The following is a 27,641-nucleotide window of genomic DNA, read 5'->3' as shown; positions in this document are numbered from 1 at the left end:
AGTCGCCTTCTACACTATATATCTAAAAGTGGACCATTGTAGTTTGTGAATTTTGCTGCTTTAAGATGGAGCCATTTTGAACACAGGCTTTCATACACAGATTGGGGAAAATGTATATAATTGAATGGAAAGCTTTGGAGCAGTTGCTTGCTATGCATGTTGGTATGCATGTCAAGTTTTAACTGAACACTTGAGGTGGAGTGATGTTTGCTATCTAAAATGTGGATCAAATCTAACATGATTAATGTGCTTGTGGGTGAAACCCATCACAGAAATGTTCCAAAATATAGTCTAAACATCCCAAGAAATTTAGAATCTGTTACCACATCCAAAAACCGGGGAAAAATCTTACATGAACGAGCAGGAGTCCACAAATCTTTTGCCAGATGGTGTGAATATCCTGTTTTTAGTGAACTGGTAATTAGTAAACTAAACTGATTAGTGAACAGATGAATTATATCATCTCTCAAGTTCTAAAAGATTACATACTTGACATTCATATCCTGGCTTGTTAAGTAGCTTTAAATATGTTATAACGTTATAGGAATTAATTTGGGCGATACTGTTATTTCAAGACAGACAGCACACATTACACACACAAAAGAGGTGAGAGTTAAGAGTCAGTAGCCTTAAACAGTTGATCATGTTATAAGCTGAATGTCCAACTTTTAAAGGAAGACATGATTTCAAATTAGTACAAGCAAACAAGAACTACAGAAAATTTTTAAATATACATGAAACTAGAATTCCAACTTGTATGAAGTCTGAATTTTTCTAAAGTGCAGCACTCCTGGCTTTCTTATTACATTTGTAAAATGTCTACAAAAATAACATACAGAATTAAGACAAACCAGTTTGAAAGCATGTACCAACACAATTCTGCTTTGTCTGCATTACCTACAGCAATAAATGTAATGAAGCATGGAAGTGGTAAACATAAGTTCAGAAATTCAAGTAAAAATTAACAGCTGAACACAGTCCATCTCAGTGTTTGAAATATAATTATTAAAGAAAAAAACTATTTTGAACCATTAGAAATTCTGTTGTTTATGGTTCAGCCTGATGGTTTAAAAAAAAAAAAAAAACACACACACACACACACAGAAAGAAAAGACATAGCCTTTCAAAATTGTAAACACAAGAGAAGAAATATTCCCAAATCTTAAACATGCTGAAAACTGAAAATACAAATGATCTTTCTTTATCTCTTGACTAATCCCACAACCCACCAAAAAACCTGGATTTAACCTTTTGTAAAATGTGCAAATAAATAAATAAGCCTTTTTAATTTTTTAGTTTTTTCTTTTTTAACTAATTATCTCCACAGTCCTTAGTTATTGCCAATTCCACACACTCATTACCTCTTCCCCAAATCACTCAATGCTATCAAGCTGAGAGTGTGAAGGCTAGTCAATACTTCCTCAGGGACTTGTGAAGTCAACACTGGGCAGTTCAGTATGCTTGGATGACTTTCTTTCCACATTTGACACTTAAATATCTCCATGCTATACAGTTGTCTTATAGTTATTGTTCATCATCAAGCTATAAAGAGCAAAATAATAATAACAACAACAACCTGTCAATCTCTAAAAACATAGTAAAACACAATCAAACTTTCATTAGTAATGTGGCATTGTAGACTTTTAACATAATTAACAGGTTTTGGATTTACAGGATTTAGAGCTGTACAGTCACCATGCACATATTCAAACTTCAGTTATTATTTATTTGAAAACTGACACATTTCTGCAAGTCCAATCCATGTGAACTCCAGAGTGTGGGAAGGCAACCACCAGTGAAGAGTGTAATATAATTTAGTAGTGTGTAGTGAATCAAGTATTATTTTTGACTATTGCCTGACAAAAATATTAATAATGTAATTTTTAAAGTTATTTTCTAAATTATTAAAGTATTGCAAAAGAACAAATTTAACAGTGTTGTGAGATGGCATATAGTATATATGTAAGTGTAGTGAGTGTGCTGCTTCTGTGGCTTCAGCCTACGAAAGGTTCCAATTCCTGATTTTCATTCCACCAGACTACAGCATCCAGAGTCCTTGGCTATGCTATTTGATCACACAGTGCTACACTACTGCACATAAATAAACCAGTACAGTTCTTTTTTCCTCACTCAACAGTGATAAACTAGATAACGTGGAGTGTTCCACAATTCTATCTAACATAACGGTTGATGTTTGGAATTAGTTGAGAAGTTGAGTCTATAGCTTACCATATTCATCTTCCTATCACCACTTACTGAAAACTATAAAGTAGCATAACACTCTTCAGTCTGTAATACCCTTTCTGGTCTGGATATTTAGAGGTGTAATACTTGAATTCATCCAATGAGCATGCTAGAATATGCACATTTTCCCATTTAGCAGTCACGTTTGTGTTTATAATTATATACTCCACATTACAAATCATCTTTCCTCTGAAATTTCATGGCATATGTGTTTTTTTTATTTTCAGTCCTCCAAGGTGAGTCGTTTACTATATTTACAGATTACAGCCTGAGCTTAACTTTCATAAGGTGCCAAAAGTTAGTCCATATCAACAGGTGAGACAGGGGGTCAAGGATGTATACTGCAAATATGAAAAGGCAACATCTGACCGTAATGCAATTGAAAATAATATCAGTACAAAAGTCAGAGACGGCCAACCTTCACTGATTTAATTTCTAGTCAAAACTGCCATCACACTGAACTGACTGATTATCCAAGGCATAATTATGAGGAGTTTTGATAAAAGATAATTCACTCAAAGCGCAGCACTTAGGAATTAATTACTTAGAAAGGAAAGCAGACTAAAAAGAAAAGCTGCTGGTGTTCTCAGAACAACGGAGCAACGACCCGAGAGCCCAGGCATGAAAATTATTTAACGTCCTAGGGAATACCTGGACTGAATACTAAGACAGAATTTATGGCAAGATTTCTTTGCAGATTTCACTGAAAAACAGAAGGCAAGTGTCTTGAAAACAGTGTAATACAATCAAATATAAAACAAAAGAATAGAAAAAAATGTAAAAACCCCATTTCTGGAGAATTTTAGTCAAATGCAATAAAAACTAGAATAAATGACATGTTAATTATCTTGAAATCTTATTTAACCGATAGATGTAAAGATATCCAGGCTTTTGCCTGACATTCTGGAGTGTATCATGTATATGTAAGCAAATCCTGAATTTGAACCCTGCAACACAATCCAAAAATGTTGGGACAGGAGCAAAAGAAGAGGTAGACATTAGAATATTAAAAAAAAAAGATTCTGGTCATATGTTTAGGAATCCCCTATAAACAAAGAAAATATAAATGTATAAAGAGCATCCGACAAAGACTTTGTTGAAAATGTGTGAAGATGTGCCATGAGCTCTTTGTGCCAAATTTCATGAGAGGATTTTCAAAAGAGGGAAAAAAAATGGGTTTATGGCCTTCACAATCTATTGTGAAAAGATTCTATAGTCTGTATAGGCAGTTCTATGCGAAGCCACTTAGTCCTGTTGGTGAAAAGACAGTAGAAATAGGTGCTGTGGTCAGTTAAGTCCAAGTTTTAGGGTGTAGGAAAACATTTTTGGTGTTGCAGGTATCAAATTCTAAATTTGTTTATATTTAGAAAATACAAATCATGTTGTTCAGAGAAAACATGGGAACTTTTTTTTTTGGTTAAAAATTCAAGGGAAGTAACAAAACACATTTTACAAAACAAAAAATCCAAATTTTCTTAATGACAGCTTTGACTGGACATTAAATAATGAAGAGTGGTCTCTGACGTCTGCACAGTGCTGTAACTTAACACCAACATTTCCAGCATACTTATACCAAATAGAAGGATAGGCAATCACAGGGTGGGCAGATGTTGGACCTATGGACAGGAATGAGGTACCCTGTGACAGACATGAGGCTTGCATGGTGTGGATTACATGTTTGAGTGCACAGGTAGGTAAGAGCATGTATCGTGATATGACGTAAACATGAAAAAGCAGCTTAGCCTCTTGTCTGAATCTAAAAATAAAACGAGGAAAATATGCCCTTTCTGAATGTATAGTGTCCTAAGATGCTTTCAGGTTGATCTGTGCCTGGACAGAGCATATATCTAACCAGACCAGAGTCTCTTCTTCCTGTATAGACGCACTACATCAGAAGTCTCCTTGGAGAGAAGAATAAAACCTCTGTATCCCTACAAGCAGCTGAAGATACTTCTCGTCAGTCTTCATGAGCTGCACGTATGTTATTCCTCTCATGTGAAGACTCCAATCCCTTTTCTTGATTGTAGTAAATATTCCTGCTTAGTGAAAACATAGCGAACATTACTCTTTCCCTTCTTCTTGTGGTGCAAAACTAAGGTTCTCTTTTCTGTTGTTGAGTTCCTAGGTTCTTTTGATTTTGATGTGGTGATATCTTCTGTTTGTGCATTACGTGCGTTGACATAAGCCTCTTCCTTAAAACAAAACACTCTGTCGGCGGGACTTCCCTTGGGCTGTGAGGTAGAGATAAAAAAGAGAGAAGGAGAACACAATAATATATATAATAGCAAATACTAATGATTCAGATTTAATATTAAATATATATCAGAAATAAATGTATTTTTTTTTCTTTTACTTTGAATTAACTATGTTAATAAAAAATAAATATATTTGGAAATTACTGAAATAAGCAAATCAGCCACAAGACCATTACTAATGTCTGGTGCTGATGTTGGAAAACAAGTTCACAAACACAAAATATGAATCACAACCACTCCAAAAACTCTCCCAAAGGTATTGAATGGATCTCCATTATTTCAGAGTAGTTCCACTGCTCCACATCCCAAAGAGGGGGTTTTATACCTTTCTAGCTCATCCTTGACAAGAGCTCCGTGACCTTGGGCTTATGTAGCTATTCCAAAGCATTCTATTTCATTTCATGTCAGCACTGGCCCTGTTCTGGCAGTGTCTGAGCTGAATGCTTAGACTCTAACCTATACATATTAGATGGAATAAAACCCTGACCAAACACAAAGCACTTTTGGAAGTCACTCTGAATAAGGGTGTCTGTTAAATGCTGTGAATGTAAATGAAGTGAATGCACTTGATGAATTTGCTGGAATATCGCCAGCTCTATGGTGATGAAGTCCAGGTAATGCCTGGCAGAACTGATTCAAACCACAGCGTTCACACATACATCTCCTCTGGGTAATGTTTGGAAAAGTTCTGGGTTACAGTGCAGGTCTGAATGTGGTTAGCAAGATTAGAAAGCATGTTTGAAATCAAAGGAAAAGCTCTATCCTGGTTTAAATCCGACCTAACTGAATATAATCATTTCTGAAAGGTAAACAATGTACTCTCCAATCATACAAAATTAACAGGAGTGTTTTAGGATTGTTTTTATTCATTTTATACATGCCGCCAGTGGGCACAGTTATAAGTAAACATGACATCAATGACGGCATGGCATAAAACATCCCTAAAACACTTGATGTCACATAATTTCCTTTCTCTGAAGTCAGACAAAACAGAGGTTCTGCTTATGGGCATATGAGTCACAATCTATTCATGTGTACCATATTTGCCAAACTTTCTTAATCCTCAAACTATTGTTAAGAAATGCCCTATCCTTACATGCAACATGCTGATGCGGAACAATTAGTTAATGCCTTTAATACATGTAATACACAGTTATTGTAACACACTGTTGTCAGGGTGCTTATGTGAAGTTTAACTTGTTCAGAATAGTGCAGCCAGAGTCATTACTACAAACAGAAAAAATTATTATATCAATCTAATTCTATCAATGCAGCACTGGCTTCCAGTTACATTTCATACTGATTATAAAACTATTCTACTGACGTATAAGGCTGAATACATCTGAAGACCTCATTTCCTATTATGAACCATCACATCCACTTAGATCACAAAGCTGGCTTTCTACTATTCCCAAAAATTCTAAAGGCTTCATTGAGGGGGAAAAGCTTTGTCATATAGTTGCTGTCCAATGAAAAACATTTATCTCCCATAATAGTAATTTTACAGGAGAAGAAAACATATTTTTATCTTTTAATGGAAGTCAGTGTAAAAAGATTTTATTCCATTTATCATCACACAGAAGATGCAGTAAACTAAAAATCCACAAAAATGAAGATGCAGGTTTTTAAATTGGACAGCAATGATATACAGCCCCCCTGTCTTTTCAGTTAATGTTTTGGACTCTTCAGTTAAGTCTAGACTGAAAATTTACTTGTTTGATGGAATTTTTAGTAATTAACATTTCACAAAAGATAAAGTTTGTAGATTCAGGGATTAATTGACACTGTGGTAAACTGAGTTGTTGATGCTACTCCCCCCACATCTCACATTTGATCACACATATTTGTTGACAGGTTTATACATGATCTTTGTTTTCCATAAGGAACTAATGACATCTCTCCACTCTTTTCCATGTTATAATGATTGCCATGACATAAATACAGTGCAGCTCTGATGGGAAAACTGTCCAGATTAGAGACTATTTACCTGCCCTTTCCTGGCATCTGTCACAATCCAAACCACCACTCCATACTTACTAGTTTATATCTGTGGCATTTGTAATCCAATGGTTTGACCAGAGAATTGTTCAAATGTGGTTGTTCATTTTATTTATTTATTCATTTTGATATATTTGGGTTGCAAAGCTGCTTTGTGACACCATCAGTTTGTAAAAAGCACCTAACAAATAAATTAGACATAACTTTACTATTAGTAATATTATAAGTTAGAACATGCAGTTTCTGCATATTTGAGGTACTTTAAACATTTGATAATGAAATATTTATAATCATGCAAGACTACCATTATATCTAACGTTTTTTAATTAAAAATATGAAACAACACCTTAGTGTTTTGTGCTTTTTTTTCCCCATAAAGTGAAAAATGAACGTGATGTAGAAATGGCTTTGCTGCCACCTTGTCGGTTGTCCAGGTTAGCCACAGCTTTTAGCCAGCTTTCCTTAAATAAAATAGGGATTAATCAAAACTAAATCAAAATTCTGCATAATAATTTTAGGATGAAGCAGATATTAAAAAGAAATTAAAGGGATTATTTTAAATTTAAAATGTAATTAATGAAGACATATGTAATAAATAAAAACATCTTCCTTGATGTTTGAAAATACCTACAAATGTAACTTGAATCTGATTGAACTTGTAGCCTTTTTCAAAACACAAACACACTTTATTCATGGAACACTGAAACACATTTAAAACACTACTTTCATTATTACTGCTTATTATTATTTTTTTTTTTACCTATATTTTAACCCAAAATTTTTTACCAACTGAATAAAATGCTTCAAAATATACATAGTCAGAAACTCAGAAGAGAACTGAGCCTACCTTCTCTGACGTTTGGAAATAAAAAGTGATGTGAGTGGGTGCACACCTAAAAGAGTATAATTACTGAGCTGAGCCTTTAGATGTGGAAAAGAGAGAGGGACAGATTGAATAGCAATGTATACAGTGAAGACAAGAGGCACAATTAAGTGTGTGACAAAACTGAAGGCAAAGAACATTACACAGTGACTATTAAGAAGACAGTGAAAAAGAGGACGGAGACAATAAAAGCTGGGACGGGAGAGAAAGGGACAGAAAAGAGTGTTTATTTACCAGAGTGGTATAATGAGTCAGCCGGTAGAGGGGGAAGAGGGGGCAGGATGCAACGTGGGTTTTGCTCCTTCTCTCTGGAAAAATTCCAAATGCGTGGGACCCATCTTATGGGGCATCGCTTTAAAGGGCACGTTGGGCAGAGTTTAAGGAAAAGAGAGATAGAAAATGGAAAAGGGTGGTGCAGAGAAGCATAAGAAACATGTGCTTGAGAGAGAGAATGAAAGAAAGAGGAAAACATTGGGACAGATTTCTACAGAGGATGACTGATGTAGATATAGCACATTTTAAGATGGAGCACAGAATATTGAAAGTGCTTGTCTAGACAAAATCAACGATGATGTAAGAATAATGCAGTCAAAACATGTTGGTCATGAGTAGATCGCACACAAAGGCATGACATACAGCAAAGAGAGAATGTGTATTTTTTTAACTATTTATATGCTATCTAATTTCCAGATTCAAAAGGACATCTTCCCAATCAACCAGTCAACATTGTCAGAAAACATAAACAAGCTTGGACGACGGTATTATAATCACACTTACCTGACTCAGAATATGCTATAGAACGTTTTCCTGGGTCTTTCTGAAGTTGGATGTCCTTCACAGAGAAGATGGAAGCAGCTGGAGAGGAATTTAGCAGATAGTCACACAAACAGCACAAAAAGATGTTTACAGTGTATATAAGTAGAACTACAAGAAAAAACAATCATAAAAATAGTTGGCAACACAATTTTATTCCATACTAACATGGATAAATATTTAGTCCATATGTCACTCTTAGTATGCTTAAACATGGGAGGCATAAGCAGACAGAGGTTCTGACAAGACAGGCTTCCCCCCTTTAAATTCTCAGGTCTACTCATTTTAAATTTGTTTTGTTTCTATTTTTTACATTATATCTCCAAGCCAGGTGGGAGCAGTGTTCCTATTGTTTTCCCCTCAACTTTCTAACAAGCCGTTGCTTTAAAATCTGAGGACTAACACTAGATATTAAAATTGGCTACAATAAGCAGAACTTAGAGAATCCAATCTGGATCAGGTTTGATTTCTGTGCTTCTTGTAATCACAGAAGACAATACATCTTCAGAAATTTCAGCTTTTAGAGGTAGCTTTTCTCATTAAAAAGAACCTTAGTTATTCCTGAAATGAGGTTTGTAGATCCCTATCATCAGATAACTGTGTATTCATTAATTCATTCTTTGTCTGAAACTGCTTATCCAGTTCAGGGTTGCGGTGGGTCCGGAGTCTACCCGGAACCATTGGGCGCAAGGCGTGAACACACCCTGGAGGGGGCAGATAACCATGTATGTGTTTGTTAAATCTGATTTAAATCTATAATGCTTGAAAAAGTGTAAACATTTTAAGTTTAACATAATATCTCAGAGCATGTAAACTGGCCTGAACAAACCTAAAAGCCTAAAAAGCTGTGCTGATCTTCAGGGACAAATGGCCTGGAGATTAATTTATTGAAATATCAATTTTCAATTTCAACTGCAGTTGCAATATTGTTCAGAAAACATGAAATGACATATTTTCCCCAAGTGTTAATGTAGGTCTTACTGTCAGACAGGTGCTGGACCTGCTCTCCCAGACTCTTGAAATAAGGATGTCGAAGAGCATCTTCTGCAGAGACACGTTTCCTTGCCTCAAACTACACACACACAAGCACAAAACCTTAAACACATTTACTGTCCCTTAGACCCACAATAATTATAGTATCTTCTTCAATAAGGGTATCAGCACAGTTTAAGTAAAAATTTTAATGCCCGTTTCATTTATAACGTGTGCACTGACCTGTAATAATTGATTAATTAAGTCATGACCATCACTGTCTATCCTGTGAGCAAAGAAAGAGAAGAAAACTTTTAATATCATTTTACAATGGTCTCTTCAGCTGAAGGAAAGATTACACACACTTACCTGGGTGCATGGTTGACAAGAGGTTCAGGGCGATATAGAGGGAAATTATAGGTTTTAAACTCTTCACTGTTACTGCCCCCTGGCCATGATTCTTCAGTAGGAGTGCCTAGAAAGACAAAGTTTAATAAAATAACAGATTAAAAAAACACACATAACTCTGCCCTGATCTAATATCTAACATAAAAATCTCAAAATACTGAGCCACTTAGGGTCCTGATATTTATTAAACACCAAGCAAGCCACATAAGTTGTGTGTGCATTGAAGTACAGTTAATTTAAGTTACCTAGGATACGAAATATGAGATGAAGTTCATCCTCCACCGTCGATCCAGGAAAAAGTGGCCGTCCTGTTATCATCTCATAGAAAATGCAACCAACCCCCCTAGGTGCAAAGATAAATGAGTGAATGAGAGACACAGCAAAAGGGAAAAAGATAACAAAAAATAAATAAATACTGGCCCTTTATCAACCTGGTGTATGGTCAAATCTTATCTGACATTAGTTCATGTAACTTTCACTGACCGTTTGTATATTAAACAAATATCAACAGTTTCTAATAGCAATAATAAAGCCATGCAATAAAACATGAATAAACAATAAAAATAATAATAATTTGTACACATGGCAATCCTGTACAAAAGAGGGTGTCATTATTTTTACACATTCACTGTTATAAACAAACACCTACTACATATTCCACTAAAAGACATAATAAACATATAGAGCCAATGCAGTATAAATCATTAAAAACACTAATATATATATATATATATATATATATATATATATTAATATTAATTAATGTATTTTTACACTACATTAATCATTATTCTACTGCCTATTTTTTCTTTCTGCGCCACAATTTTGCAGTCCTGGTCATTTTAACAATATAAAAAATATAAAATCAAAGGGATAAAGCTGCATTTAAATCTCACTAGTTTCAACATAGTATGGAAATTTCATGAATCAGACAATGAATGGTGCATACTTCATTCGGTTTGGTCAAATCTGTGAACAATAATGAAGGGCTAATATAACAGTCTTCTGTTTTCTGTAAGTTTGTAATTTTACGACTGAATATTATTTGTAATACCCCATACTAAAAAACATTTTAAAAGACTTAAAAGACAGTATATTTATAGCTAGCCATTTCCCTCCATCTCAAATTATATTTCACAGGAAACTATGCATGTACATATGCAGATATTCACATATATTTGAATGAAGAAAACTGTGAAATAAAATTAAATAATTAAATGTTTTGTATTTATATTATTATTATTTATATGTACATTAAAACATTAACTGGTACATATTTATATAAATATTTGTATTATATACTGCAACAGTAGACTAATCGGCACTGGCCTGTGCGTTTAGTTTTTAGAATGTCTTAGATGATGTTGGTACATTCATTTCAAGTGGAGCAAAGTGAACACAGTAAACAGAAATGGCTACAGAGAGCAAAGCTAAACTTTGATTTCAGAACCACAATCTACTTGTAAAGATATATAAAATGCCTAAAGCCACTATATGTTCCAAAAATCCAAAAAAAAGAGGGTAGATCTATGATGATTTCACATTCACATACAGATGAATCTCAGAGAAGTCAGACAGTAATTCCACAAATTATAGTTTGACTCAGGCCCCTTTAAATACATAAATACAGTTGGTGTACTCTGTGCTCTGCTCACTGGTCTTAGGCTCCTAAATATAGTCATCTATAAACAGTTATCTATAATCACACCTTTGGGTATATAACTATTCATACAAGTGTAGTTCCTACCCACAAAGAAACCAGAGACTAAATGGAACATTGAAACCTGTTCCAAATTTTAGCAGCATGAGATATCCATAGTAGGCAATGTCTTTTTTTGCTGATATGGAATTAAAAAATGTTTAGAATAAAAATGCTTTTTTAAGTACTAGATTTGTGTATGACAAAAGTGGAGTGACAACAGAACAAGAAAGATTTTACTTAAACTGTGTCCAGTCTTGGTAAATCATAAATCATTTATGAATTGATTATTATAATTTTTTTTATTATTTCTAATTGGGGAGACCATTTTTCTCTTGTGGGCTGATGATATACAAAGTACAAAGTCATAATCTTATTTTTAGCAGTGTTCTTGCCACCATAGTTAAGTAATGTTTGGTTTCCTACTGTAAAGAAATTTGAACAAAAGCTAAATGTAGCTTGCATAACTGATCTAGGACTGTAGCTCATCTGTGTGTCAGCCTGTTTATTCATTTCTTTTGTCATGTATTTCATTTGTGTGTGGCTTCAGGCACTTGTCCATTCATTCATGCTTTGAACTTGCCTCATCATTCAACAGAAGACCTTAATTTTTTTAACTAAGAGAACCCAACCAGCCAAGCCTGATTAGAGCATATAAACATTGCTGTTTTGTTTCTACACTGTTTTCATTCAAATTTTCTGAATGTCGATTAATAATTTAGTATTAAAACTATGTTTTAATTTTTTTTTACACTGTGTTCTATGTGAAAAAGGGGGAAAAAAAAGTCAGGCGCATTCATGTGTGTTTCTCACCACATGTCAATGGGAGTGGAGTACTCAGTTGATCCTAGAAGCACATCAGGAGGTCTGTACCAGAGTGTGACCACCTCATTGGAATAAGTCTTAGTCGGCACAGACTTTGCTCGAGCAAGACCTACAACACCAGAATCCAGTTCATGAAAACCTTGACCCCAATGATTTCAAATACAATAACATTACTTGTCAAACATTATAATGGGTGTGTATGTTTTCATATGGCATTGACAGAACAATACTTTGTATACTCACCAAAGTCAGCTAATTTAAGTTCTCCCTTGTCATTAATGAGGAGGTTTTGTGGTTTTAAGTCTCTGTGTAGAACTTTACGCCGGTGGCAATACGCTAGTCCTCGCAACAACTGGAACAGGAAGATCTATAGAGCACAGATCAGTAATAATCCAGAGAGATAAAATTAGACCAAAAAATAATTTATGTGGATTTATAAGAATTATTTTAGGTTTAAAGCGCCCATGCACCTATTTTTAAGACAGGTCAGACAATGGAAAAACAGGATTAATATCAGATCAGCCAGCCTTAAAACCAAAATAAATTTGCAGAACAAAAATCAATAAACACAAATTCTATTTTTTGGACGCTTACCTCTTCTATACATCTGTCTACAACTCTGTAGCCATTTATCTATTGAATATGCCAACACTACGCCCCTCTTCAGAGGACCATAATAACACTGTTAGTACCTATTAAAACTTTAGTGAGATTATCCTATAATGAGAAGGGACAAGTAATAATTGACCAGGAAGATTAAAGCAAAATAGAGTGTGAAAAAAATAAAACTCTAAAAAGTAGTGCGTGTGTGCCCCTGTTTAAGCAGATCTTTCCATAACAAAGCATATCCATCTGCAGAAACTCACTTTGACATTGTGAACGCTCATGATGTTTGCACAGTCATCCATGTACTGCTTTAAATCCCTCTCCTGAGTATTCATCAGAAAGACAAGTTTGTTAGAAACTCCACACTCATTGACACACACACACACACACACACACACACACACACACACACACACACACACACTTCATATACTTATAGACTGACCAAGTATTCAAAGACTAGTGTGAGGCACTTGTCTGTATGGATGATGTCATGAAGGGTGACAATGTTGGCATGTTTTAAATCCTTCAAGAGGGACACTAAATAAAAAGAAAAGAAAGGAGAGTTATAAGAAAACGTGGCTTTATTTTATGCATGCCTACAGCCATGTAAAATACCTTTATAAAGGTTAAAGGTCAAGCAAAACCCTATGTTCTTTACCTTCACGTATAGCTGTACAGGGTGCCCCTTCTTCATGTTCCAACCTAATCTCTTTCAGAGCCACCAGACTGTCAGTCAGTTTGCTGCGGCCCTTAAAGACAGTCGCATACGTGCCCTATACAGGAAAAAAATAAGAATGTTCTTTATAAACTTAATTTCTTTTAGCATTACTCCAACTTTGATTAATTTTAATAAACATAGTTGTAACAATCAAACATATTCTCAAATATTATCTAACACAGAATGGGAACGTTTTCCATTCATGTATCTTTATTTTTACTGACTATTACTGGTAATTATTACATTATTGTAATGACTTCATTCTGAGCAGTGCAGGAGAGGAAACAGTGATTTTTAAGCATTTAAATCATGTTAGTGAACATGAATGGTTTTGCAAGTAAAAAAAAGCTGATTTATACTTGAGTTTAAATTAGTCAAATTTGCTATAAAAATTTCAAATTTATCATTACATACACTTTTTAAAAACAAAACCCCAGTGACAGCTAGCATCATCAGCAGACAGATTGATTCTCAATCACAAATGAAAATAAAGATGAATAATGCTATGAATGTTATTTTCCTACCTCTCCAAGTTTATCTAGTTTGATGTATGTCTCCAGTTTCCCAAAGCCAATTTCAGACTGTGTGAGAGAGACAAAAACAATAATGGTTCATTGTTCGTCATCAATGCACTGCAAACAGGAGATCAAAGCCTGTTCTAAAGATCAAGGAAGGGACTTGAGATTAACTAATTATAAAGCATTACATTTCTGTACATTTATGAGCCAACACCTTTAATGTTGGTTATAAATGGTGTACTATACAATCTAACGCTATAATACAAAATAAAAACACTAAACATTTTGTCAAATCTATTTCATTTTTACTTACAGCCAATTGGCAAATAAATAATAAAATCAGTCATGTTTTACACAAGAAACTTACACCATGCTGGCCAAATGAAAAAAAACAAGAAACACAATACAGTGTGATCTTCTGATTATGGCTAATAAACACAGGCAAAAAAATAAGTAAAAGTTGCTCTTTGAAAAAGGGCAACATGACATTTAAATGAAGTTGGCTATCACTATGATAGACCAATATTCCTATGATATTTGTGTATAGGTGTAGCAGCAGATTTCAAATATAGCACAAGGTCTGTACTTAACTCACAAAATTTTAACATAAATTGGATATTCAAATAATAAAACCGGCCAAGCATAGGTTTGGGACAAAAAATATCCTGGTAATGAATCTCTAATCAGAACCTTGCAATGTAACCTTAACACAATAAAATAACCCTTTCTGGGGCAGAATTGCGTTATATTGACCAAGAATTATCATTACTGTATTAACCAAGTCTCTGTTTTAAGCAAGACCTGAATATGAAAATAAATTGGACCATAAGGAATATGACAAGAACACTGGAAAGAAAAATTGAGGGAAAACACACAAAGCAATTTTTATTTAAAGGAACTACGTATATCTTATTCAAAACATGTCCTGAAACTGCTAGTTTAATTCAGCTAAGACTCTGAAATTGGTATACAGCATCTCAACCCTGCTATCTAGTTTTCCATGCCTTCCCTTGTCTCCAACAATTTTCTTTCCCTTTCTTCTGTGCCTGCTGGGTACAGAAATGCATTGGTCACTGCAGTGTCAGAAACTAGGCTAATTCAAACCCAGGAGCATAAAGTGTGTATACTGTATTTTTTCCACCTTACAGCTGAGTTTCCACTAGAGGCTAAATGTACTCTCTCCATTCCATGTGTCCTATATCATCAGCATCTCCACTGACCAACTTAACAAATGAAGCATGTGATCTACTTCATTCTCAGTTTCCCCCTTTCAATCTCTCTCTCTCTCTCTCTCTCTCTCTCGAACACAGACGGTCGTCTGTAAATTTTTTGAGACAGTGCCAACTCAGAGGACAAATGACAAATATTCATCATCAGTAGTTTTCAGTTTTTCACAGTAAATTGAACAACAAATTTAAGGATTCAGACAAAAATAGGCATATCAACAATTTTCTGTAACACTCAAAAAACTGCATGAATGGTCAACAATTTGGTCCAAGTAAAATAGGTCCCCTGATCATTTTAATGTTAAGCATATACTTAAGAAAACATCATTTAATAACATATTACATATTCAAGTAGTGTTCAAAGTCTGAAGTATCAGACATCATGGTATTCAAATATTTGCTCTGCATAATTAGCTTGCCCCTTTTCACCCTATTCTGCCAAGTTCAGGACCCCCATCAGACCACCACAGATTTACGTAGTTGACTATTGTCAGTGCCACGGCAGGACACTGGTGTGGTGGTGGTGTTTTTTCTTGTGTTGCACAGTGCAAGTGGATCGGACACAGCAGTGCCTACTGGAATTTTTATACCCCACCAGGTCATTGCTAGACAGAGAATAAGCCACCCACCTCTGCATGAAATAAAGTCTTTGGAAGTTTTCACAATAGGTTTACAGTGTATTTCAAATTGTTGTTCTTCTGGTCATAGATCACGCTATAAAGCCATGTAAGACCAATGCATGAATATTGTGATGGGTAACATTTAAACAGATCACTCAAAACTGAACTATCCTATAAATATATCACAAAACCCATCAACTAAACACACTCTACTGTGAAGTACTAGTGTACCTGAATATAAAAAAAAAAAAAAAAAAAAAAAAAAAAAAAAAAAAAAAAAAAAAAAAAAAAACAATAAATTACTTGTTGTAATTATGCAATACTGTCCATGCTCGCTTCAGTAAATATCATATAATGCCTGTGTGTTGCGAAATATAGATACGAAAACAGATTGAAAGAAAAACAGTGGCACAAAGAAAGAAGGATAAAATACATTACCAGTGAAGCACGTCTTAACCTTCGACTCAAAGGTTTGTCAAATGGAGGACTGTTCATAGCAAATTTCTCCAGGTAGCCCTCCGGCAAACGAATATCCACTGGCAGTGACAGTCGCTTATTAATGTCCTTCAGTGGAAGGGGAAGGGAGGGGAAAAAAAAAAAAAAAAGTACAAATAAGAATGAGGAAAGGCAAACAGTGCTGCCAGGCAAAAGCAATAAGCATTACATTTAATAAGCATTACAAGTGTTACATTTTAAAACTTTAGCTTCTCTCTTAATCAGGGGTATTAAGTTAAAAATACCAGATTTTGAAACATTTCTGTGAGGATTCTATTGCATTCAATGATAAAGTACTTCAATAAAGTCTGGTCTGCTCCATCACTACAGAGAGCAGTTTCAGTGCTACACAGCCAACTGTTACAGGGTTTCATAACCATCTATTGAAGAATTTGATGTGGTAACTTCAGGGCCATTTCCGCTTTTAAAACAGAGATTGTACATGCTGAACTTATGCAATATGGGTATCAGAATTCACAATCTAGAAAGGCTATCTGAAAAACCGATTTATTCTATATTATAAAGCCTTAAATGTTATGGTTTGTAAGCAGCATTAGTAATGGAAATGTTGCATGATTTAAAACAGTCTGGCTAGGTTTGAGCAGATTTATTTGCTCTAAAACTAATTATTCTTTATAATTACCTGAGCTCATTATACTATTGTAGATCCCCACAGACATGTATCATTAAATCCAGGCTAAGCCTTCACAAAAAGTAGAATTTGTTATTCCAGTAAAGAGGGGCAACCAACCTATTACTGCCATTCATTTCAGAGGACATTTTAGATGAACATGTCACCACAACATTTGGCCATATAGTTTGGTGTTAGATTTTGCTTCTGTAAGGTTCTGTTACCTCATTGGAAATCCGTCGAGAATGGTTGTTACGCATGCGGACTCTGACAGGACTCTGCACTTCGTCTGATGAAGTGCCTGAAGCCTGATCACTCTCCCCATCTGATCCCATTTTCACATTCTCATGTACTATGCCTACACACACGCACACACAGAAAAAAAGCGCACACTGCTGTTAATATAACCTGATTTTTGATTTTTTAAAAGGAGCATTAAGGCATTTTAGCACCAAAAACATGAAACATTATTTTACTTTATATTATATATATATATATATATATATATATATATATATATATATATATATATATATATATATATATATATATATATATATATATATATATCTATATATATATATCAAGGCTTTTTATGTCCTGAATGAATCAGTTCATGCTCTATATAATAGGCCTTCTGTTTTAAATAAGCTTAGCACAAAAAGGAAATTTGTGTTTGGTAGATTATTTCTTTGTTGTATTGCTTCTTGGCTATAAATCTTATACCGTTGGAAAGCCTGTTAATTTACCTTTTAAATGATGCCACATTTGTAAGGAACATTCATTTGTGGGATGAGCAATAGAGCTGAGTATATGGATTGCGCCCATAAAAAAATTTGCCAAATCCTCTCTGCCAATGCCAAACAGCTTATTCTGCCATTGACTCGTTTGGTGTCTGGTGGACTGGATGACTGAAGTTTGAAGAAACAAGACATATTGGCAATTTAACAATTTATTCATTTAACAAAAAAGGAGCCTCAGTCAAGTGTGAAAAAACCATACACAACTACAACTGCCTGGTCAGCAGCCTGGTCACACACTGCTGTGGGATGGCATTCTTCAACCATCATTTGTCACAAGTCAGCCAACGTGGTTGTTTTGGTCACTCTGGCACGAACAGTATGTCCAAGCTGATCCCACAAGTGTTCAATGGGGTTGAGGTCAGGACGCTGGCAGGCCATTCCATCCTCCCCACTCCCAAATTCTGGAGGTAGTCTCTGATAAACCCCACTCTGTGGGGCAGAGTGTTGTCATCTTGGAGGACAGAATGGGATTGCCACTGGTTGCAGAATTTCATCTCGATATCTCTCTTCATTGAGATTGCCTCCAATGACGATAGCCACATTTTTCCAGCGAGTGAAGTGCTGACAGGGTGAGTAAACGATCTTCTTGGGGTGTGGTCTTCTTGGGATGCCCATTTCGCGGCCTGTCTATGACATCCCCTGTTAAATGGAACTTGATATTCAATTTGGAGATTGTACTAGGGCTCACTCCAAATAATGCCACAACTTGGTTTTGCGGAACCAGCTTGAAGTTGCGATAGCATGGGCCCTATCCAGATCAGTCAAACCTGGCATGCCGATTCTTGAAGCAGACACCTACTGACCACTATAGCAGGGCCCATGCTGACAGGTACTGCACCTGGGGGTACCAGAAGCTCAAAACAAGTGTCAATAGCAACAGCAACAAGTTAATGGCAGAATAAGCTATTTGGCATTGGCAGAGAAGATTTGGCCAATTTTTCATGGGCACAGCCCACATACTCATTTTTACTGCTCATCCCACAAATGCATGTTCCTTAGAAATGTGTAACCATTAAAAAGGGAATATAACAGCCTTTCCAACTGTATAAGATTTACTGCCAAGAACCACTGTTGCAACAAAGAAATAATCTACCAAACACACATTTTCTTAATTTTTTTGCTAAGTTTAGATTTATTAAAGAATCTCTAATACATCCAGGCCACTAGGTGTCAGTATATGATAAGGAATAATTGACCAAATTGACTGATTGGTCCTTTCGGTGCAAATAAAAGCACAACCCCTAAAATGAACACAGACCTTTGTTTTAATACAAAATTACAGTTTATTTGCTTATTGTAAAATATAATGTAAATACAAACAAAAAAAATGTGCACAGCACTAAATGTTGCAAGATAATTTTGTTCCCTGTAGAGGACATTTTAGAATATCAAAATATGTAGTTAACCAGGGTTATTTTAAAGCCTGCATGTGATACATGTGATAACCTAAAGCTTATTCTAAGTATAATATTTTCTAATTCTAAGCCTTACCCAACCCTCAGCAGTGGCCATATTGCAGAAACAAAAATTCTACCTCTACAATCCTATTTAGTCAACATGACTAAACTTCGTACAGCAATTATCACTGTCCTACACTATACTGCCAAATGTATTCACTCACCCATCCAAATCATTAAATCCATGGCCAAGCTCAAGGCATACACACTGCTTCTACAAACATTTGTGAAGAATGGGTCATTGTCAGGATCTCAGTGAATTCCAGCGTGTTACAACAACCAACTACCTAAATAGTGTACTTTAAAGACTTATAAAAGTAATTCTACTACACCATTACATTGTGTACTAGTGTAGAGGAATGTTTGAGATTCAGCCCTAGTGCTGTAGCAGTGTAATTGCAGAGCTCAGAAGTATAAACGCTAACAACAGTGTAGGCTCTGCGTTGACTCATAAGTCTGCCTTGAAACCTTGAGGAAAGCCTTCCCAAAAGAGTTTAATCTGTTTTAGCTGTAAAGGGTTGGCCGACATCATATTAAACCCTATGGATTAAGAATGGGATGTCACTCAAATTCATAGATGTGCAATGGCAGCCGAGCAAATACTTTTAGTAATATAGTGTATATAAAAATGTTACATGATAAGATATCATCCTTGAATTAAGACAGGATTTTCCTTAAACAAATAAGATGTTTCTCTAAAATGGCACAGTTGCCTAAACCTAGTATATCTTTACTACTCTTAACCAGTCAGTTGTTATTTCTAAAGTCCTATACAACTTAATCATTAACAATCTGATGAAACACAGCTACCAATAGCTTTATTAGTAGGGTTAAGCTCTGGGGTTAGAATCAGGTTTAGGCTTTGACGTAAGGACAAGATTAGGATTAGGTTTAGCATTAGAATGCGTTTTAAGTTTGGGGTTAGGGAAAAGTTTAATTTAATAGAATTCTACAAAACATATACTGTGGTTCATAAAAATTATTTGTAACTATAGTTGTAAACCTAATTATGACTTCCAATTCTGGACAAAGAACCACACTTTTTCTGACATTTCAGTGTAATTTTATTTGGAAATGCTCACCACTGTCCGAAAATTACTTTATTATCTTTCTGAAGATTTTGACTTAACCTGGTAATAAAATGTATAAGAATATATAAATTACTTCATGCTTTTCTGTTTCCTAATAAATAAAAATGACACTCCATACATTTTCCATTTATCTAATCAGTACAAGTTGTGGTGTATTAAATGGTACCAGGCAGCAGTTTGTTTTTTTTTAACTATGAAACTAAAAAATCTACAAACCTTTTAAAATGATCTATTTGGCTGATTTTATTTTTTTTAAATAACACAGAAATTTTATAAATATTCGTAAATTTGTCTTGACTGCACTGCCTGGATAAATAAACGGGTGCAGTGTTATTTACAGTAATTTTTTTATGTTACAAATGTGCTGCAATTTATGGATAACAAAAAAAATTATGTGCATTTATACTGTTCCCTCATATACGCTCAAACTCCAATGACAATTGCAAGTAGATCTACTGTCATATGTAAAAGTTTGGGCATACCTGTTAAAAGTGCATTTTGTTTATTGTCCAAGTGAAAAAAAAATAGAAATTCCTAAGTATAATTTACTATACTTAAACATTCTGGTACAATTTTAAATTCTGGTATGATTTTGCATATTTTACAATTACAATATGTGTCCAAACTTTTATCAGGAATGACCAAATTTTACATACTACTACACATAAAAAAGAAATAGGGTAGGAAAGACATAAATAAATGGAGGTAGGAAATAATTGGGACAGAGAGTCACCGAGAGAGCCAGTCCGGTGAAGGGAGAGGTAAGGTCGGTCCAAGCCATCTCTGCGAATAGCACCACGGCCCAAACCCCCTGCGTACTGACGCAAGAAAGAGGGCGCACTGTGGGATGCAGGTGGGGGCACAGGGCAAACCATGGGCTCTGAGAGAGAGAGAGAAAGAGAGAGAGAGCGAGAGAGAGAAATAAAGAAATAATATACACGACAGTTGGGACATGCAAGGGAAAGAAAGAGACAGGCAAGAGACGTCTAATCCTCTGAAAGAAGGGTTTGAATTACCAGAAACTCATCTGTTATTTTGCAACTGTTTAGTTTTGTAGCACTTTTGGTGTGCGTTTATGTTATGCAGTTAGGATAACTGACTTTGGCAACAAGGCCATATTAAGTTATCTGTAACAGTAAAAATAAGTCCGTATTACTCACAGAAGGATGACTTTCAACATTTCTATGTCTCTTCACTGTCTAATCAACTCCAAATGCCAATTCTCTGCCTTGAGCGACAATATTAGAAAGAACCCCTTTGTTTGTTTTTTGTTTAATTTTTAAATGTCTATTAATGCTTGGGCTTCATAAACACATCAGACCTGTCTTCAGTGCACTAACAGATTGCAGGGCTAGCAAATTGTGAATTTTATTAGTGTCTTTTGACCTAAATCGTGAACATCGCCTTTAATCTAATAGTCCTCCTTCAACACCTTGACCTTGTTGCATAGCCTTGCTAGGAGAAAAATAAACTATTCTCAGAGATGGGGAACATTGTCAGAGCACAATAACCTTTTAATTTGCTTGATTCATGCATGCATCACAAAGACAGATATCCACCTCTTCACTGCAGCTTCCCAAGGTCATCACAGATGCTCCAACAAATTTCTCTGTGGGTGAGAGTCACTTTGGCTTCTAGGCCTCTCCAGGCCTCAGTCCAATCATTAAAAACACAGGTGTTGGCCTAAACTGAAATTAAGACCCTTCAGAAAATACGATCTTACTCCAGTTTGGTACTGTCCAAATTTTACCGACATCTACAGAACTGTGCAGAAGTCTTAGGCACCTAAAATAATTATATATATTTAAAATAATTTCTTCTTAATAAGCGTGGGGCTTGTATAAATTTATATATAAACACAGTAAATACAAAAAAAAAATAATAATATGAAACAAATAAAAAATAAGATCATTTTATTCTATAAAGTAGTAGGTGAGAGTGAATTTGAGGAACAATGTTCAGATTCTCCTTCATTGCATGAATTTTAAATTAAGTTAAATCAGCAGCACACATTATTTAAAATCATTATTTATTAAACAGTAAAACTAGGTATTGGATGATAACCTCAAATAATACGGACTGCCAACGAACAGAGATTTGGAAAAAGTTAAAGCAACATATTCACACACAAAATATTGCACTTACTGGAACAATGTTATTTGATTTTACAATGTTGGGCATTATTTGTTTGTTTGTTTTTAGCAAATAAAAACTTACTGCTCAGATATATAGGTTTTTAAAACTCTCTGGTGGAATCTCTGGTGACTAAAACTTTTGCACAATATTGTATAAGCCCCAACCTGGCATTTCTTTTCTTTTTTTTGATGAATGCCTTAATTCTAGCTTTACATGACTTCCACCCTGCCTCTAGAAACTCTTGGCCATGCACTTCCCCTCGGCTGCCATTTGCCTTTTTTTTAGGTCACAATATCATCCTAAAGTTTTTGATTGACATTCGAATGAGCTGGCGGTCATCCTGGTCAGTCATTTTTGCCATCTATGGACAGTGAGTGTAGAAACAAGGAGGTGGTCATAATGTTATGGTTGATCGGTGTGTGTAGCTCAAGAAACCCATTGCCTGAAAACACCACCATGATTAACTGGGGAGATGTTCTTGGGTTGAATGGTTCTCCTATCCTTTGCCAAGTAAATGTCACATAATGGTACACAAACACTGGATGGATGGATGGATGGATGGATGGATACTTTATTGATCCCTGAGGGAAATTCAAGAACTGATGAACAAAACATGTCTTCTTGACCCAAATAAGCTTTGCAAAGGCTAGGCAACTTTGGCATGCCTGACTTGAAGAAATAGTGTCCTCCTAGGTTAGCTTTATGGAAACCAGTACTCTGCAATGTCTGATGGAATGCATGCTGAGATTCATACCAGATTTGCTCAGATTCATGAGTATGGCCACACTACCAGTTTCCCAGTGCAGAGTCACATTTGGCTTCACACAACTCCCCTTTTGAGATAAGTTGGAACTCCTAATATTTGACTATGCTTTGCTCTGGGTGCACATGATATAGCTTTATATCCTTTCATAGCTGTATTGTCTTTTCCATCATCATATGAGCAGACATACATTCCCCTCAGAGGTCCTCACTAAGCTCTTTTATTATTGAATGAGAAGCAGTGATGTAGTCATTAAAAAAGGTGGACAACTCCTGTTCTGTATAGTTAATTTGTACTCAAACAGTTTAGGGCAGATTATAATACCAAGTTTAGTCTACACAAGAAACCGGCTATTTTGTGTAACTGAAATTTAACAATATTACTTCCGTAAGACTTAAATACACACAGAATTTAGAGGGTTACTGCTGCACCCCTCTGCTTGCCAATCAGTCATAAGGTCAAAAGCACCTCTAATAAAAAGCCTGTTAAACACTGAACAGTTTAACTGATTTAAGATTAAATTGGGCATTACTCTGCCATGGATGAGAAATTAATAAATGAACACTAAAGACATTTGTAGTAATTGCTTTCATTCTGGTTTTGAGTACTGTTTTAAACGAATAAAAAAGTAACAGTATAAATCTTCTTAGGTTTGCACCATTTGCCAAAACTGCATCCACATTCCTCTGACATACACATGGGGTACACTGGAACATGAGAGCTAGATACCTTCTGCAGCTCCAAATTAAATAAGACATTGTCTAGAATTATTCATAAAAGTCTTTAGAAGAAAAAGCTTGTCAAGCTTTGCGGTGTTACCTGTCCCTACCTTTGTTTTCTGTGGGCAGGGAATATCTGACTCTTTGTTTTAGTGGTGTATTATGAATTTTTGGTAGATTAAATTTATTTGTTGCTATAACCAAAATATATCACTATGAGCTATAATTAATCTGTTTTGTAGCTGACTTTCCTTTAAATATTCACAAATGTCTCTGCAAAAAATAAATGAATTCATTAACTGGCTCTGATTAAAGTTTTAGCTGCTCAAGTGTTTGAAAGTTGCTGGCAACATGGGGAATGTAGTGCCCATAGTGAATATGCATGGTTGTCTTCTAGTTCGGCTCAGCAGTTCAGGATAAAAGTGACGTTTTATATTTGTAACTTTAGTGGGGCACAATTGAGTATATGCCCCCGTATATCGGGTCTAGTGACATCCCTGGTAGCTACCTTTAAGTTAAAACATTTAACTTACTGGTTACTGTACAATGTACAACTAAATGTACCTTTTGCATTTACCCCATCTGTGGTAGTGACAATAAAACAAACAAACAAACAAACACACAGGGCAATGAACTTATCAACTGGAGTTCTGTGGTTGTGGGTTCTAACACTACTTCTGGTCACTGTCTGTGATGAGTTTGGTGTGTTCTCCCTGTGTTTCCTTCCAACAACCCAAAAACCCATGTTGGTAGGTAGATTGGCTACTCAAAATTGCCCATAGGTGTGTGTTTGTGTGAATGTTTGAGTGTGTGATGCCCTATAATGACAATTAAATGTAATAGCACTTAATCACAAATTAACACAGTTCCTTGGGGTCTTCGTTTCATTTCATTTTGATGAAACACCACATGTATTAAACAAAACAGCATAAGTTTCCCCCTGCCTATACTGCCCTTTGCAGAATGACTGGTTTCAGTGCCTGTTCTTTAAATGACAATGAGCCACACATAGCTCACCCACAAGTGTGAAGCTACAAGAAGCAGACAGAAGCTCTGTTTTAGCTTGGTTCCCTTCCTACTCTACTCTCATTTTCACAGGTTTTGTAAGTATCTTCCATGTTTCAACTCTTGGTTTTGTTGATTTTCTCATTTATCCACTCATGTCTGTTTTACACAGTTTAACCCTGCCTTTGCTCACATAAATGTCAGTATGGCACAGAGATGCACAAATGGGAGGGCAGTTTCATGCATATTATCCCATGTCTTCTCACATGCACAAAAACAAATAAACAAACAAACAAAACTTGATTAGGTGGACTTCTTTCAGTTTTTGTGTAGGTACGACTCCAGACCCCAAATTAATGTGCAACAAGCACTGAAAATCATTAAAGTATTTTTTCTACTTCTGAAATTTGTTTTAAGAGTGTATTAATCAGAATGTTTGTGTGCTTAGTTATAGTCTTTGGATAATTAAATCATATGTTGACAGGCTTTTGTTGTAACCATATAGATTTTTTTTTGGTCGCATAGACATTTTTTTTTAATACCATGAATTAATTCATTTTGATTCAAAGACACTGTACATTCTCAGTTTATCTGAAATCATCTAATGTAGTAAATAATTATATTCCTGATGAAGCTGAAAAACTGTAAAATGTAAATGAGATTTCAATAGTAAATATGAAAATTGTTCAAATCATTAACCACAGCCTTATTAACAATGCAGGAAAGTTAGTACTGAGCCATTCTCTTCACTTCTCTGTGTTTTCTCACCATTTTCCCGAGACACTGGGGCTTCCTCTGTAGCTGTGTTTTCTGTGAGCTCAGAGAGGTTTTCGTCCACTGGCCGAGCACTGCGCAGGCTCATGGACAAACGTCTCTTGATAATCTTCATCCGGTCCATCAGAGCTCACTTCATTTGAGGGCCTACAAAGACATTACAAATTGGTCAAGATCCACAGCAGAAATAAACAATAAAATAAAAGTGTGTTTGTTTAGAGAAAATAATATGATTTAGAGGGCGGCACGGTGGCGCAGTAGGTAGTGTCACACAGCTCCAGGGACCTGGAGGTTGTGGGTTCGATTCCCGCTCCGGGTGACTGTCTGTGAGGAGTTGGTGTGTTCTCCCCGTGGGTTTCCTCCGGGTGCTCCAGTTTCCTCCCACAGTCCAAAAACACACGTTGATAGGTGGATTGGCGACTCAAAAGTGTCCATGTCTGTGAGTGAATGTCTGTGTTGCCCTGTGAAGGACTGGCGCCCCCTCCAGGGTGTATTCCCGCCTTGCGCCCAATGATTCCAGGTAGGCTCTGAACCCCCCCTCCCCGCGACCCTGAATTGGATAAGCGGTTACAGATAATGAATGAATATGATATAGATGCTGAAATTGTGGATTTTGCCTTATTTTGTCATTATTTTAAATTTTATCAAAAAGATTTTACAACACTTTTGTTGAGCATTTTGTAAACTTTCTGTAGCATAATTTCCAGCAATGGATCTTATAACATCTCTTACATTTTTACTGAAAAACAAATCAGAGACTGGCTTCACTGAATTCCAGTTTGGTTAAACCTGCTAGTTCAACGTAAACAAAGCCTGACATTTCAAAATTTTATGAACAAATTTAAATAGTCACTGTGCATGTATACTAGTTCCCTCCTAACGAAACACAACGTAGTGACGTTTGTAGTTAATATCTGTGCGAGCTACTTTTTAAGCAACATAACTTTATATTAAATATCATCATGTAAATATTTTCTGCAGGTTTCAGCAAAAATATAATTCTCTTTGGAACAAAATCTTATTTTTCATATTTCAACATAATCTGCACAGTCCAGCTGTACTTTACACTGTAAAAATATATATTGATGAATGCACAGTTTGAAATCTGGTTTTATTTTTTTTTTACATGAACTTTTATATGTTATACAATAATAGTTTTGAAGGTTTATACCTAACAATTTGGAAATATGAGTTCTCTGACAATATCTATGAGGTCACAACAAAAATCAGGGATAGTGTGAAAAGTGCTTTACCTATTAGACTACAGTAATATATCTATGATGATCTGAGAATGATGAACTGCATTTGCTCATTGATTTTTAAGTAAGGAGGCATTATTTCTGCTAATGCTTAGTCATGCTGGAATTGCCCACAGCTTAATTTATTATTCTGGACACAAGATTCCCCTCTATTGGCCTGGTTCCAATAAATTATTTGAAACTGCTGACACATTGAAGTATCATATTCAAAAATAGTTTTACAAATATACATACAAAAATTGGTGTTTTTCAGTGATGAGTGTCTATTACTCCCTTCAACAATATGCAGTAGTCCTGAGAGTTACAGTGTTCTCTAAAGGTTAATTGCAGGACAATTAAACTCTGTGTTTTCCCCTTTGCTCTGTGAAATAGAAAATTATATTCTTTATATGATGTAATTAAGTTCTTTACACACCCTTTTAAATTTTTTTATTGTTTTAACACATAAATCAAGTCAAGTCTTTACTATTAATATATGTATAGTATAACTGTTGCAGTATGTTCCTTGAAGTTAAATATCTTATTCATGTTTGTAGACACCACCTATTCAGCTACCATAATGAACCCTGAATGGACACAAGGATTCATCTGAGCAGACTGTTTGACATCCAGAGCGAGAAAGAGAGATGCTTTTGAGTACCTGCACAAAAACATATTCAATTATCTCATTGCCAAGCATCAATTAGAGGTGTTTAAAACTCCCAGAATTGGCTCTGGAGC

At 35.4% G+C, this 27,641-nt stretch overlaps 1 protein-coding gene across 3 annotated transcripts in view; it reads right to left on the bottom strand.

The window, feature by feature from the left end:
- Positions 1-613: 613 nt before the first annotated feature.
- The window catches only part of LOC136665680 (cyclin-dependent kinase 17), a 28,422-nt gene continuing 1,394 nt past the window's right edge, over positions 614-27,641 (bottom strand). The window contains exons 2-18 of one of the 3 annotated variants that reach the window (XM_066643351.1): positions 25,657-25,809; positions 20,999-21,145; positions 17,139-17,272; positions 16,227-16,352; positions 13,949-14,005; positions 13,365-13,479; positions 13,149-13,243; positions 12,964-13,026; positions 12,341-12,464; positions 12,086-12,206; positions 9,819-9,916; positions 9,535-9,640; positions 9,409-9,451; positions 9,175-9,265; positions 8,158-8,235; positions 7,615-7,688; positions 614-4,475 (exon numbers count right to left, since the gene is read on the bottom strand). In XM_066643351.1, the coding sequence (XP_066499448.1) occupies positions 4,236-4,475; positions 7,615-7,688; positions 8,158-8,235; positions 9,175-9,265; positions 9,409-9,451; positions 9,535-9,640; positions 9,819-9,916; positions 12,086-12,206; positions 12,341-12,464; positions 12,964-13,026; positions 13,149-13,243; positions 13,365-13,479; positions 13,949-14,005; positions 16,227-16,352; positions 17,139-17,272; positions 20,999-21,145; positions 25,657-25,786 (1,842 nt within the window). In that variant the 5' untranslated portion in view covers positions 25,787-25,809 and the 3' untranslated portion in view covers positions 614-4,235. The remainder of the gene's footprint in view (positions 4,476-7,614; positions 7,689-8,157; positions 8,236-9,174; positions 9,266-9,408; positions 9,452-9,534; positions 9,641-9,818; positions 9,917-12,085; positions 12,207-12,340; positions 12,465-12,963; positions 13,027-13,148; positions 13,244-13,364; positions 13,480-13,948; positions 14,006-16,226; positions 16,353-17,138; positions 17,273-20,998; positions 21,146-25,656; positions 25,810-27,641) is intronic. The other 2 variants (XM_066643349.1, XM_066643350.1) reach the window with 2 other exon arrangements.

The sequence above is a fragment of the Hoplias malabaricus genome, chromosome 14 (assembly GCF_029633855.1).
Source record: "Hoplias malabaricus isolate fHopMal1 chromosome 14, fHopMal1.hap1, whole genome shotgun sequence".
In the NCBI taxonomy this organism is placed as follows: domain Eukaryota; kingdom Metazoa; phylum Chordata; class Actinopteri; order Characiformes; family Erythrinidae; genus Hoplias; species Hoplias malabaricus.
This window is presented reverse-complemented; position numbering and strand designations above follow the sequence as displayed.